The 14,137-nt window shown below is 33.7% G+C and overlaps 1 protein-coding gene across 2 annotated transcripts in view; it reads left to right on the forward strand.

Moving 5' to 3' along the window:
• DENND1B (DENN domain containing 1B) overlaps positions 1 to 14,137 on the forward strand; it is a 155,529-nt gene that overhangs the window by 126,380 nt on the left and 15,012 nt on the right. For both annotated transcript variants that reach the window (XM_082766173.1, XM_082766174.1), the window contains 5 exons: positions 1,467 to 1,557; positions 4,517 to 4,557; positions 5,418 to 5,486; positions 8,015 to 8,071; positions 8,872 to 8,982. In XM_082766173.1, the coding sequence (XP_082622299.1) occupies positions 1,467 to 1,557; positions 4,517 to 4,557; positions 5,418 to 5,486; positions 8,015 to 8,071; positions 8,872 to 8,982 (369 nt within the window). The remainder of the gene's footprint in view (positions 1 to 1,466; positions 1,558 to 4,516; positions 4,558 to 5,417; positions 5,487 to 8,014; positions 8,072 to 8,871; positions 8,983 to 14,137) is intronic.

A 14,137-nucleotide genomic window follows, 5' to 3' on the forward strand; every position in this document is an offset into this window, starting at 1 on the left:
ATGTCACTAGTCTGCTCATTGACAAGCATCAGATTGTCACTGACATTGTTTGGATAATCTGTAGTAATATATGACATAACCAAATAATTAATTTTGGGCAGTTCCTATGTACTGTTTAGTACCAGTGAATAACTCAAATTTCTTGCTACAAGATGAACTGTGTATAATTGGAAAAGTGCTTTCACACTTATCTCTCAGACTTGAGTTAGCCTTTTCAAAATAAAAAAGGAGAGATTGCTTCTTGAAAGGATTTTAAACCTTTAAAAATGTGCTTGTAATTCTTTGAACCCTGTTAAATCTTGAAAAGAATGTTTGCATTTCTTCTGAGAGGTTTAATCATTAGCTATCTTATTTTGACTCTTTCTAGCCTATCTGAATAATTTCAGTCTTTATATACGCACATTATTTGGATGTAAATCTGAATACTAATGCAGCTGCAACCTGTGCATAAGCATGACTATTTTAATATGCACCTGTAGATGCAGCTAAATTACTGGTTAAAAAATGGCAAACAGATGTGTTAGAACTTCAGAAATACAACGGAGGAAACCCTGAACTGTGCTCAGTAGGGTGGAGAGAATCTTAGGTGTCTGCCTTGGCATCATGCCTTACTTTGTTTTGATATTTTGTGTGTCATATTCCCATACACAGGAGTGGAAGGTCCTTCAAGTTAGCTTACGTGCTGGCAATCCAAATCAAGTCGCTGCTGCCACCATTTCTGAAACCAAGCCACAGCAATCCTCTGGTGTTTCAGTATAGACTGTTTTGCTCCAATTTCCCCTCACTTAACTGTCCAGATAGGGTCACTTCTAATGTAAAACATATATATTGAACTTTTAATGGGAATTGATTAGACATCGTAGCCTATTGTGTCTTTGAACTGCACGGGGTGAAATGTTTCTAGCTGTTCTGGAACTGTTCTGTGCACTTCAACAAGTTTTACTTTGGACCCATTGATGTGTCTACAGAAAAGGAGGTCTGTTTATAGCTTTCTGTTTACGATAAGGAGTAACCTGTGGACTTTGGAGCAGAACATCAACGATTTCTCAGCTGTCTTTTATTGATTATGATTATGCAGAGCTAGCATTTGTAAGGAAATAAAATATTTTTATGCAATGAGAAAAGGAGGAAAAACTTGAAAGCCATCAAAAGTACTCTGAACAAACTGATTTGAAAGTTCATTGGCTATAAAATTTTACAAATTTATTAGTAAATTTTGCACAATACATATAATTTACTCAATATGCATAAAAAGTGCAGAAACTCTGTAAGTAAGTACAGTGATATTTTTGTCTAATATTCAGACATTTCTGATGCTTGTAGCTGCAAAATCCATCTAAAAGCAATACAGTATCCTGAAGCCATACGTTATCTTGAAAGTACAAATTCCCTTGTAACATATACACTTAAACTTCTAACACTCTAAAAAAATAGAAGGGCCAACAAAGTGTGACTTTTTTTTTCAGTTTATTGATGGTCGACTATCAAAATTAAATGCAGGAAGGGGATTCTCCGATGTTTTTGAAGAAGAAATCACAGCAGGAGGCTTTTGTGGAGGTACTGTTCTAATTTGCGTATAGTATACTCATTGGTTCTTTTACTCTGAGAGCTGTTCAACATGGTGATGTCCTTATGATATCCTATAAATTTTAGAAGTCGTCTTTTTACTCTCTCGGTGTTTCCATTCATTCTTGGAAAGGTTTTAGCCTTTAACAAATCACTGCTAGGACACGTATTAGTATGAATATAGTTATGTCAGTATATTAAATGAAGATACGTTGTTTTAATCCAGTAAAATAATACTTAGATTTCAAGAAGGGATGAAATGTCACTATGGATGTCACTAATTGCATGTTATCTGCATGTTTATATTGCTTGATAAATTCTGTGCAAACTATTTAAAAATAATCTTGAAATTTGTCCTGCCGATTTTTTTCTAGATAGTTAACATTTTTCAAAAACACTCCTAACTTCTTTTTTTTACATCTAATTATTTCTGCGGTGCAGAAAATAGTGATTTCCTGACTGTTTAGATGAATACTAACTCTAGCAAGTGTGTTACTCATAAATAAATAAATAAATTCATCTATCATCTGAGGAGAAACATTGAAAATTATATTGAAAATTATACCCTCTACATTAAAAAGAAAAACAAAGTATTATTCCTTGCACTGTTTCCCTTGGTTGTATTCACTGCCAGTTTTTTTAACACTTCTTACATTAGTTAGCTTAAAAGTTAACCCATATAGAAGAGTGTGTACTGAATCCCTTTCTGATTATTACAGGATTATTGAATAGTTTCCTGTTAAACATTTATATGCTCTATCTGCTATATTGCTTTTTAAGGTACCATATTTGCTATTGAAGTGTTAGATTACAACATGCATGACACAGCACAAGTACTATTTTATGGTCAATCTTGAAAGTAGAGTAAAAGTGTCCTTAATAAATGGAAGTTCTGTGATTTGAACAAATCCACCAAGTTGCACATGGCAGGTTTGGATGGACATCCTTCACAAAGCTGCCCTATGTGGGCATATTCACAGAGGAGATAACTTGGCACACGCAGAGGAATCATGGAGTGGTGCAGAATCATCTTTACCTTCTGCAGAACACCTTTGTTATACTCAGAGTACATCAGTCCTTCTGTTAAAGATTTTCAGTGCCTTCTCCTGCCCTCTGTGTCTTGTGCTATGATCTGGCACATAATGGCACGTAATTTGTGTTTTTTTTTTGTTTTTTTTTTTTTTTCCTTGATTAAAGTGCAGTTAAGTTAAACAGAGATTTGCTTCTTTTCTGCCATTATGGTGTAACTTATGCTGCTCTGTAAACAGATTGTAGGCATTGAGCATCCATTACTTAGATAGGTGATGTCAGTATTTGGAGTCCGTTTGCTCACTGCAGTCAGGGGGTCAAGAGGCTGCAATAAAACTGCATTAAAACTGAGATAAAGTTTGCTTTTGGGCCATGCGCTGGCAGCTTGTGAACCACATCTCACCTGGTCATGCTTGCAAGGAAGCCATTGCTTGGCTTCAGGAGCCATTCTTGCTTAGATTGCACTGTGTGCTTACTTTTCAAGTCAGACAAGCTGTATATTGCCAAGTTGTGGACAAATTGCTTAGAGCGTATATTCAATATTTACATAACTGCCTTCTCATTATTGTTATGAAGTGCAGGGCTAACAATATGCATGCAATGGAAGGTGGTGTTTCGTGACACTAAAGAAGTAGAACTATGATCTCTTTGCAGAGCGGAATCCCATCCACTTGATCAGGTGGTCCAAAATTAAAAAAACAAAATACCGTAGGTGGAACCTAGCATTTGGAAACATCACAGAAAGTTAGCGAGCTATAAGCTGTGAAATGAACAAGTGAATGTATTCTGTGGTATAGAGAGTATAATTTAAAAGGTACAAAATCAAATGGAAAATGTTTTTTAAGTAATATCTTTTTAAATTCACATTTTCCCACATATGCAATCATAACTAAACCAGTTGAGAAAATCAAACTGGAAATTGGAAAATAAAATGTTGATTCCATTATGTTTTATAAATCATTTTTGTTTCAGTTACCTGGTCAAGATTTATTTCCCTAAATGGTACTAGTGTCATTGCTAGTAGTACAAGAAAACAGTGAAAAAGTTAAAGCCTTCGAACCTCTGTTCTCATAATTGTTTATTTCAAGGGTCTGCATTTTCTTGTCAGGAGTTTCAACTCTGGCTCAGGGTATGCAGTGTTAGCATTGCCTTTCTGTAAATTAACATATACCGATTTTTTGTTGTGGTGGTTTTGTTTTTATTGACTTCTCTTAAGTCTCTACCCAACTAATAGACAGTTAAAACTTGGTGATTTTCTGTGGTCTCTTGTACTATCTCTAGTAATTGTTTAAGTCACGGTCCATGGAAGATACAGCTCAGACATGGAAAGAGTGACAGCATGGGCCAGATGATATGTGAATATTAAATAAAAAAAAAAAAAGGAAAGTAGATACAGTTAATGTTTTACAATAATTTCTCCTACACGAGGACATGGTGATGGCATAATCCCTGGGCTTTTCTCTGCTTTTTTTTTTTTTTCTCTGGGATATCTTTCCTTGGGTACCATCTGCAGTCCATATCATTGTCTTACTTGAAAGTTTACCCAGGGGGATCATTATGCTTGAATGAAGTTCATTTATATGTTTTTTTCTTCATGCTGGTGTGTTTATTTTTTTTAGAATTTTTAGCATTATATTACTGTACTTTTGATTTTGCTTTGTACCTCAATTGGAGTTAAAAAGAAAAAAAAATGTGTGTGGTGAAGAGAAACTTTTACAAATAAAACAGAAAACATTAAATAAGAGAACTGTTTTTCTTCTTAGTGTACATATGTTCTTATCTTTAAATATCATGTCTATCTGTGAAGAATCAAATTAATGAATAATCCTCTAACAACTTTTTATGCAGATTGTAAGGAGAGTTGAAACTTAAAATATTGAATGTATGTTTGATTTTGATTTATGTTCCATTTTAATTTCAGGAAATTCAAGATCTTATCAGCAGTGGATGCATACAGTGAAGGTATAAATATTTTGTTGGTTAAATAGTTGATTTTTGAAGAAAAAGAAAACAAAAAACAAACAAACAACCTATATCCTGGGCTGCCTTTTCTTTAAGTCTTTGTCCTTTTCATTATATGTATATACGTAATGGTAAGTATTTGTTCATTTGGAAAGAAAGTATAAGAATATTCTATAGTAAACAACATATCTTTGGTATATGCAAGAATTATATGTTGTTTATTTTATTGGTGAAAAAGAAGTCCCATCCTTAAAACAAATGCGGAAACACACAAGGTGCTTCTGAAAACATACAGAAGAGTTTCAGTCCATTCCCTATCATACTGCATTCCGTAACTGTGAATTAGTTGTGACAACACAATTTGATATGAAGTTTATCACTTCTAGTAAACAGCAATATAGTTAATATGGATTTGTATAGTTTGACTAGCAGAAGACCCTTGGTGTAACCTTGTTATTCTTCAGGATTAGGAAAATATATTATTTTAGATTAACAGAATTCTTGCGTGATTAGTTATTTCTTTCAGGTCAAAGTATTTCAGAGTTACATAATATAAGATAGGAGCACATGAAGAATAGCCAAGAACTTCTGAATTGATTTTGAAATGGTAACAGTGAATGAAGAATGAAGATACATCATTCTGTTAGAATGCATTGATAAATGTGTCAGCTATGATAATGACATACTGTAACCCTTCTGTATCTGCAGAAAGTAGGTTGTGGAGGAAACACAGCTGTGGTTATTCTTACTAATTTAAGATTGTTATTTCTTTATGGCACACTGTTGATTTCCTTGATGTTGTCTTAACTTTTGACTTATGTTATAAATCTTACTAATATACAATGTTTTGTACATTGCAGAAAGGTGGTGCAATGATCAACACAGCAATGACCAAAGCCACTCCGGCTGTGAAAACAGCATATAAATTTGTAAGATATCTATATCAAATAAGTATTACGTAAAAATGTCATAACTACCTACCACCTCTGATTCTTCCTGAATACTGAAAAACCGAAGTATTTTACAAAAGTTTTGCAGAAAAACACTTCTGCCTGCAGAATGCTTTTGGCTTCATTTGTTTTCTCATAGAGCACCAGGGTTTAGAATTGGTTCAGATATGTACAGATATGTATTGTTGTGTACAGATAGCTTGTACATAACAATAGATATTTTCAAAGTGTCAATGCACTGTTATTGTTTCAATCATAATACACACTGGGAGCTTATTTGAATATCATTTAGGTGGTTGATACATGGTTGTAAATTAATCCTAACATGGTGACAACATGATCAAAATATGGACTCTGAAAATAGAAATTCTCATTTACACTAAGGTCTGGTAGCAACTCATGCATTGGAAAGTTAACATGAATCTAAAACATTCTGTAAATTTACTTTAAATTATAAATATAGTGTTACAGTATGTAGTTATAGCATGTATAGTATTAACATATGCAGAGAATCATCTCTATTCAGAAGATGGTGCAGGACAAATGGACTCCTGGCTTACATAGATGGAATTTCTCTTTGGCACTAAGTGTTAATCTACTGTAAAGAGGTGGTAGAGCATCAAAAATGCATGCAGCAGTCTTTTTTGTCATTTTATGTTTTAAAAATCATATCAGAATACTCATGTTTGTCTAGATATAATGCTTATACCTTTAAACTTTTAATATCTTGGTCTAAAATACTGCCTAACCAATAAAGCATGTTAAATTAAAAGGTACTATCTGGTATGGAAAGAAAAAAAAGGCAAGAGATTAAAATGAAATGGGAAGTATTTTAAGGTTAGATTTTTAGATATATGAGAAAAGACTTTTAGCTTCCTTTTTGCTTTTCCAACTGTTTCAATAGTTGGATGCATAATAAGTAGTCCTGAATAAATCAGAACATCAGTCTAAGCTAGTATACTTCAAGTAAAGTTTTCAAAGAGAATTTTTAATTTTATATCAATTGCAAAACACAGCAGTCATGAAGAGAAAAACAGGTAAATAAATTAAATATAAAGCATATTCATGTACTCATTTATAATTCAAAAAATTATTCATTAATGGGTTATTCGGAAATTATTATTCTTTGGTTTATATTAGCTTAGGCAGTGGTTACATGATCTCCCAGCACTCAATTTTGGTAATTGTCTTTGATAATCAAGATTCTTCTAAGTGAACTGCTGTTTATGCTAAGGAACACTGGTAAATTTTTTAAGGATCTGTCTGTTCACGGTATTCTCATTTAATTTCTCATACTGTTGCCCTTCTCTAGCCTACTACTAGAGAAATGAAATATGCATTTCATAGTTGCTACATAACTATTTGGTAGCCTTGAGTAAATAATGTGATTGATACCATCCCTTAGTGTTAGAACAAAGCACTCCTAAGTGCATCCAAATGCAGTGAGTGTGAACTGCAAAGTTAAAAGTGGCTCTCAGTTTAGCATCTGCTACATGGCACCCCATTGTGCTGTTATTGAGCTTATAGATGTATGATTTAAGGATCAAAAAGACTCTCTGACCTCTTGAATCAAGAAAATGATTTTCTTTTTCTGAATTTTCAGGTACAGAAAAATGTACTAAAATAGGTGGTTTCCACAGATTTATGCCCCCAACCATATTTTAAAATGTCCTATTTTTAAGGCAATCTTGAAAACTTTTCTAGCTCTTTGCTATATTAACCGTATTCATATAGGCAAAATACCCCTTCTGTTAGGGTTAGGGTTTTTTTGTTTGTTTGTTTTTGTTCCCTTCACCACAATATATACTTGTTTTTTCCTCTCTCTCTCCCTCTCTCCCTCCCTCATTCTTTCTTTTTTTTCACATATACAAGGTATCCTGTACTGATAATTCATTTCTCTATTGAAGAACATTCTTGGCTGTTTTCTATGCAACAGTGATCCTTAGCTGACTATTTTAATACATACAGAATTCTCCCCTAAATAGCAGCACTATTCTGTTCAGCAACACTGGGCAAAATCTCCATCTGCATATGAAATCACTTCATTTCTCTTAAGATTGATGTTGCCCTGCAAGTTGCCAGACTGGAACACTGTAACAGTCATCTTGAAAATCTTAACATTTTTCCAACATGCCTTGCTGCTAAAATAGCCTTTTAAATTTAAAGGACCACTTGCAATAAAGAACTGATGTTAAAGACCATTTTTAGCTCATCTTCATAATATCAGAGATTTTTTTAGCATATATGTTTTTACAACACTGGCATGCATGTACTGAAAAAACACCTTAAATATACTGATAAAGCACGAATACATAAAACATACTGACAAAGCACATATGAAATTTGTGATAGATTATTGTCCTTCTTTTCATAGCACCTGGTATGTAAAAAAGATAAGTAAAAAATAAGTAAAGAAAAAATAAGTAAAATAAGTATGGTATCTTAAGGCATGTTCCATGACTATAGCCAGTGTCTTACAGAGCTACCTAAGTCTTTTAATTTTCTAGGCAAAAAATCACGCAAGGCAAGGAATACAAGAAGTGAGGAGTAAGTTGAAACACAAGGTATGTAGTACATTTTTTACTTTCTTACCTTGCTTCATGTATGTTTGAAGCTTATACTTTACAAATCGCATGAGATTTGTGTTTTTAATGACTTTTGAAATGTGCTTAGCCCTTTGTTCAACGATACATTTTTCATAACGAGCCCTCTGGCAACTATCTGTCATTCGATGCATCCACTGAATAATCTCTTTATTGTTTGCATATTTTATCATAAAACAACAGAGGTCTTCAAAGATACATTAACAGCATGTATGTTTTCATAAAGTTGATTGCTTTGATATCACAATTGAAGCCTTTGCTTCAAGCTGAGAATTTGAGATGGAAATCTTACAGTGCAATGTATTTCAGAAGGTGTAGTTGTCTGGTTTGGTTTTGTAAGGTATGTGAACAATTGAAGTATTCAAAAATGAAGACATAGTTTCATTTTGCAAAAGGGACATTGCAGAAATATCAGAAAAGGCATTTTACATGTTTTGTAGCTGCATCTCCTGAACATTTTGTTTCCACTCGAGATTTTTCTTCAGGAAGAAAGAAGCATTTTAAAAATATTTTTATGCTATTTTAAGAAAGCTTTCAAAAATACTTCCTAGACATTCGAACAATTCATCTTTTAAATGACAATGTTGATAATTTGGCTTCTCGAAAGGCTAAATTTGATTTTCTTACTACAGATGGTATTTTCATGACAGTAATGGATTGTGGCAAGATAATTTTGAATGCTTTCTGCATGCATAATGTAAAGGGTACATTTGCAGATAATGATTATAAATAAAGAAATTTAAATCTGTTTTGTTGCATAGGAGAGTGAGGAAGAATATGGAACTTGCAGCACTGGTGCAGTACAGAGTGCTTCAGTCTACACATCGCATAATGAGAAAAGAGGAAACTCAGAAAAACGAAGACTTGCACAGGTAAGGCTCCTGAAACTTCTGTCCTTATTCATATGATTATGAGTAAATTTTTTTCCAGCTATTGTAATGCACCAGTGAATCTGTTTAAGATTACTGTCTGTGTTTAAATAGTGTGATTGAAAGGCTATGTTTATAGCAATACTTCTGTTATAATATACTGCTCAAAAGTAGAAAAAAAATGCTATTCATTCTTCATCCCTGTTGAGGTGGGGGGGAAACAGGAGATTTATCAGTATAGATCTGAGATTTAATTTAGACTTAAATGCTGTTTTTGATAAAGGCTTCTCACAAAAAAATACCTTCTGCTCTATTCACAGATCTGTGTTAAGCTTTTTTAATAAGTTTCTTATAGTTGGACTCATCAATATTGCATTTATAATAAATTGATTTGGCAGTTGCATGGCTATTTGCCTTGTTCAGATAGTTACGACTTACTAGTTTACTAAGTCATCTAGTTAATACGGCGTCAATCTCTTACCCTTTTGTTCTCTAATCCGTTCTAGTCTTGAATTGCAGTAACAGGTGTAATGTTTCAACTTTGGAAAGTGTTTTAACATCTCTGCATTCGTTTTGATGGTTTTATCTCAAAGATATCTATAAAATAGGTTTTGTAATACTGTTTTACTCAACAAATGCCTGTGTATGTGTGAATTTTAATGTGTGGGTATAGATTTTATGCTATATTGTTATTACATACTTTTAATGCCTGTAATGAATTTTTATATATGGATTTTTACTGCATATATTTTCATCAGATACAAAATACAGAAATGCAGTCCAGCTGATGTAGTAGCATTTTTTAAAACTTTAGATAGCACAATGATAACACTGAATTGTGCATGTAATCAATTTAGTTCTGAATTAGTTCAGTCTTATCCCTAAAATTTTTGAAATGTAGTGTAGAATTGATACAGATTATTGCTAAATAATGTTGAAATTGTGCATTAGGGTTAAGTCATTATTTTTTGTAGTATTATAAACAACAAAAGGATTTTCTGCTTTAATTATTTAGGCAGCGTTTAGTTTGTACATGTTTTCATGATCCCTTTAAAGCCAGTGATAAAGTGTTGAGCTATGTGCCCTCAGTGTATTTTTATGCATAGGCAACTGTGGTGCCTCTGTTCTTTCAGGAACTTCTGTACAGCACGTTTTCTTCACTGGGTATCAGAACAGAAGATATCCTTTGCTATGTGTATGACTCTAGAACTGTAATGTTAATAACAGGAATGGGTTCTTATAATATTACTTCTAATTGATAACTTATTTTAATATATAGCACACCACACCAAAATAGGCAGATTAGTGTGGTTGATCTACAATTGTATGTATCTGTGTAAACATGTAACACAAATGTACTCTTACAGTCAGTGAATTTCTATAGGCTGCTTTTATTAAGGAAATAAAAGCAGTGTTTTACTAGTATGGTAGTAGTCCTGCCTGCTGCTAAGTACAGGAGTCTAGGGTTACAAAAGAATATGATTTACCTCCATGCAATTTAGCATTTTTCTTGAAGTCTTGTTCTGGCACAACAATTAAATTTCTGTATGCTTGTTTGTATAGTGCTAAATCCCAATATTATTGCTGTTTGTGTCAGTAATTTTGAAAACAAGACATAAACAGTGCATGTAATTCCATAGCTCTGTATGCATTTATACATATTACACATGCATGTATGTATACACACACGTACAGGTATGTACATGTATAGGGTTTGTTTACAGGCAAAGCAGTGCAACCAATGGCCCACAGTCTAGCCGTGCTGCATCCAGCATGTCCCAGGTCCTCTAAGCTCTCTTCCCAGATGCCACCTGAGCCCAGGCTGGGGGAAGGAGCAGGGTGGTCTCTCCCTGGAACTCTGGTCTTACACCATTGCCTTCCCCTCTCGTTTACACTGTTTTCCTCCTCCCCCAAAGCAAACAAAGCAAAGATTTCCCCCAAATAAGTCTGCCATTGCTTCTCTTATATTTTTTTGTGTTTTGTTTTGTTTTGTTTTTTTCACTTTAAGTGTTTGAATAAGATAAAATCAATGCAATTTATTTTATAGTTAGGTGCTAATTTTAAACTTTACACCCAAATAAAAAATATACGTAGATATTCACAAGTGCATAAGAGAGACTATGTTTGATTTAGTTCTGAATCTGTAGCATAAAACAAGTGAATCTCATTGTTTGCTACTATTCTAAGATTTAATATTTTTTTTGTAACCGTCTCTTGCTGCAGATGAACCTTTCCCCCCAGATTTCTGAAACAGTACCCTTGAGTGTCAGTAGCAGTAGTAGTGCTAACCTGGCAGTTCATGCACTTTGACAGATATCTAAAATAGGGACTGGGTATTGATTACATTGCAACATCAATGTATTTGAATATCCCCTCAAAACCTAAACAAACAACAAACAGAAGAGAGTGCTTTTTAATAATTTTGTTGTTCCAATCTAGAGGCACCTCTGCACTTTCTCTCTCTTTCATATTATTTTAAAACTTGTAAATATAAGGAATTTGTTACTACATTTTGTGTCATGTTAGATGTGTATGTTGAGCTATTCATTCTCCAGTGCTTGGAAACAATTAAATACCAACTAATAGTTATCTGAGATACTGTAAAGTGTATTTCATTTGAAACATTGTATATGATACAAAAGTTTCCTTCGCTCTAAAAGACCGTTTTAAAGGTTGGTTTATAACGGGATTTGGGGGGCTGGGGATGTTTGCTTTACAATAGAAAGTGAATCTGCTTTTACCCCAATAAATAGTAGTTTGTATGTGGGTCTGCTAATTAGTACGGTTATTTCCTGTTTTGTTGATGAGGCTTTAATAAATGTCAAGGGTACAGCCATGAAGATCTCCCAATTAGGCTTTGCGTTTGTAAAACCCAGCCCCTTTGCTTTTGTGTGAAGATGACAGTTCCAACTGCAGCCTCAGCCTAACAGGGCTCAAGGGAAAGGATACTTCTCTGGTTTTATTGAAAACAAGGCCAGTTTGGCCCAGGGAGAATACCAGCACTGGTCACAGTGCAGAGCGGTTTTTAACAATGAATATTTACTAAGCTTTATCACTTCTGTCATAGTGGTTTTATTATATTATTTTTTTTTGCCAGATCGGCAGTAGACTTTAAAAAACAAAACAACAACAACAACAAAACGGTAAATCAAAACAAATCGTAGCATGTAAAATAGCTGTCAAAATCTAATTGGAGGATAAATAATTCAATGTGTTATTGCAAACTGTAGTGGTCAGCTTGCCCTCCTATAATTTGCATTTTGAAAATCTTTCCTAAAAAAAATTAAAGTAAAAATAACATGAGCACACTCGTGCCTGTGTGCATGCACACTCACATACACACAATTAATCTTTACTTAAGATGAATTGTTCTATCTCTGTAATATTCTTTTGAGCTTACTCTTGCTTAGGTTAGCTATTCTAGGCTTTTTATACGTGTGTGAGCTTAACTATATTGCAAGTCAACATTAACAGATGGATTGCCCTAAGCAAGGGAAAACCACAACAACAAAATCTAGTGAAAGTGGAGGATTGAAGCTTTTTATTGTTAAGCCTTATTAAAACCTTGGCATGTGCACTGCTGTTAACTGTTTCATGTCTAGATCTAATAACAAGACTGATATATTTTATCTTCTAGTTTAATTAGATAGAGAGGATATGATATATGAGAAATTACCATCTATACATTTTTGAAATAAAAATTAATGCAAGCATGAGGTTGCTTCAAATCTTTTTGCAGTATCTTGCCAACAATATTGCTGAGTTCCTTTAACTATTGATGAGAGAGAGATGGTAGTGCATGTATTAGACTACTGAGCATTCAGTTTTTACATAATCCATTTTAATTCTGTTTTGTTACATACACCCAGGTAATGATTTCGAGGTAGACAAGGACCTAAATGCAGCAGGAGCTCTACAAAATTGCTCAAAATAAATAATTGAAAAGAGAATGTGTCTATTATGAACCTGGTTAGAATGCCAGGAAGATCTGTTTGATTTCATGATTAAGATCTTTGTAATTTTACTGTTACATCAGGTGATAGGGTAGCTTATTAAAAATGGAGCATTTAGGGATGTAAATAGTACTAATGTATTTAGTGGCTAATAAAATATCCTTGCAGATTTGCAGAATGCCAAGTAACAAGTACGAGTTCATTTTATAATGAGTAAGTTAGCAATGCTCCCTTGTCTCTCAGGAAAGGTATGTAATACCTGTACCTTTAGGCATGCACTAGTCTGCAGACGCAGTGGAAACTTGGGCATTTGGATTCCAAGTGTGGATTTACCAGGAATCTCTGTGTGTCACTGCTACTTTAAATGCTTGTATATTGAAGAAGCCAAGTGAGTTACTTTCCATGACTCTGCAAATTTAAATATAGTCTCTAAAAAGGTTTGAAAAACACTTTCATATAAAGTAATAAAAAACAAGTTTGTCTGAACTTTTTCCTTAGTATTCCTGAGCAGAATTACCTTTCTTAAACAAACAAACCCACACAAATATAGCTCTTCCAGTTTTATTGTAGTATGTCATTAACTAGAAAGTAATTCTGCTTGCAGTAGGTGTACTTGGCTTCTCTTCAACAAAGAGAGCAAGTGTCAGGGAGGAAGATGTTTTCAGAATAACCTTACCTTCAGGAGTGCCACATTTATCAATACCCCTACAATGGCCAGCAAAATAAGTGACATAATCATTAGCTACAGAGGGCCTCAAGTAGCTGATTGCCTCCTAACCTGAAAAAAGATAGCGAGAGTGAGCTATTCTGAAGATATTTTTTTTCCCTGCGAACATAAAAGAGGAGAGAAAATGCTTGTAATAACGCAGTACTGAATATACATATCAGGAGACTGAACCCCGTTAAGAAAGTAAGAAAAGAAAAAAAAAAAAAAAAAGGAAAAAAAACCACACAAACCCACAATAATTTCAGAAATATAATAGCTCTGGTTAAGGACCTGTATCTATATTTGGAGTCAGACAATGTGCTTGGCAATATTTATGCCTAAAGTCCATAGAAAATACTGCTTGCATAGCTGGAGGTATCTTTAGCTCTCATTCACTATAATTCTACAAATTGACAGATTTCATAAATAGGAACAGCTAGTTTTAATGTAAAATACATTTTGTTTAAGTGAAAAATAAATTTGAAGTAAGCTTCAGTTG

The sequence above is a fragment of the Aythya marila genome (genome assembly GCF_965140915.1).
Source record: "Aythya marila genome assembly, chromosome: 8".
NCBI classification, from domain to species: domain Eukaryota; kingdom Metazoa; phylum Chordata; class Aves; order Anseriformes; family Anatidae; genus Aythya; species Aythya marila.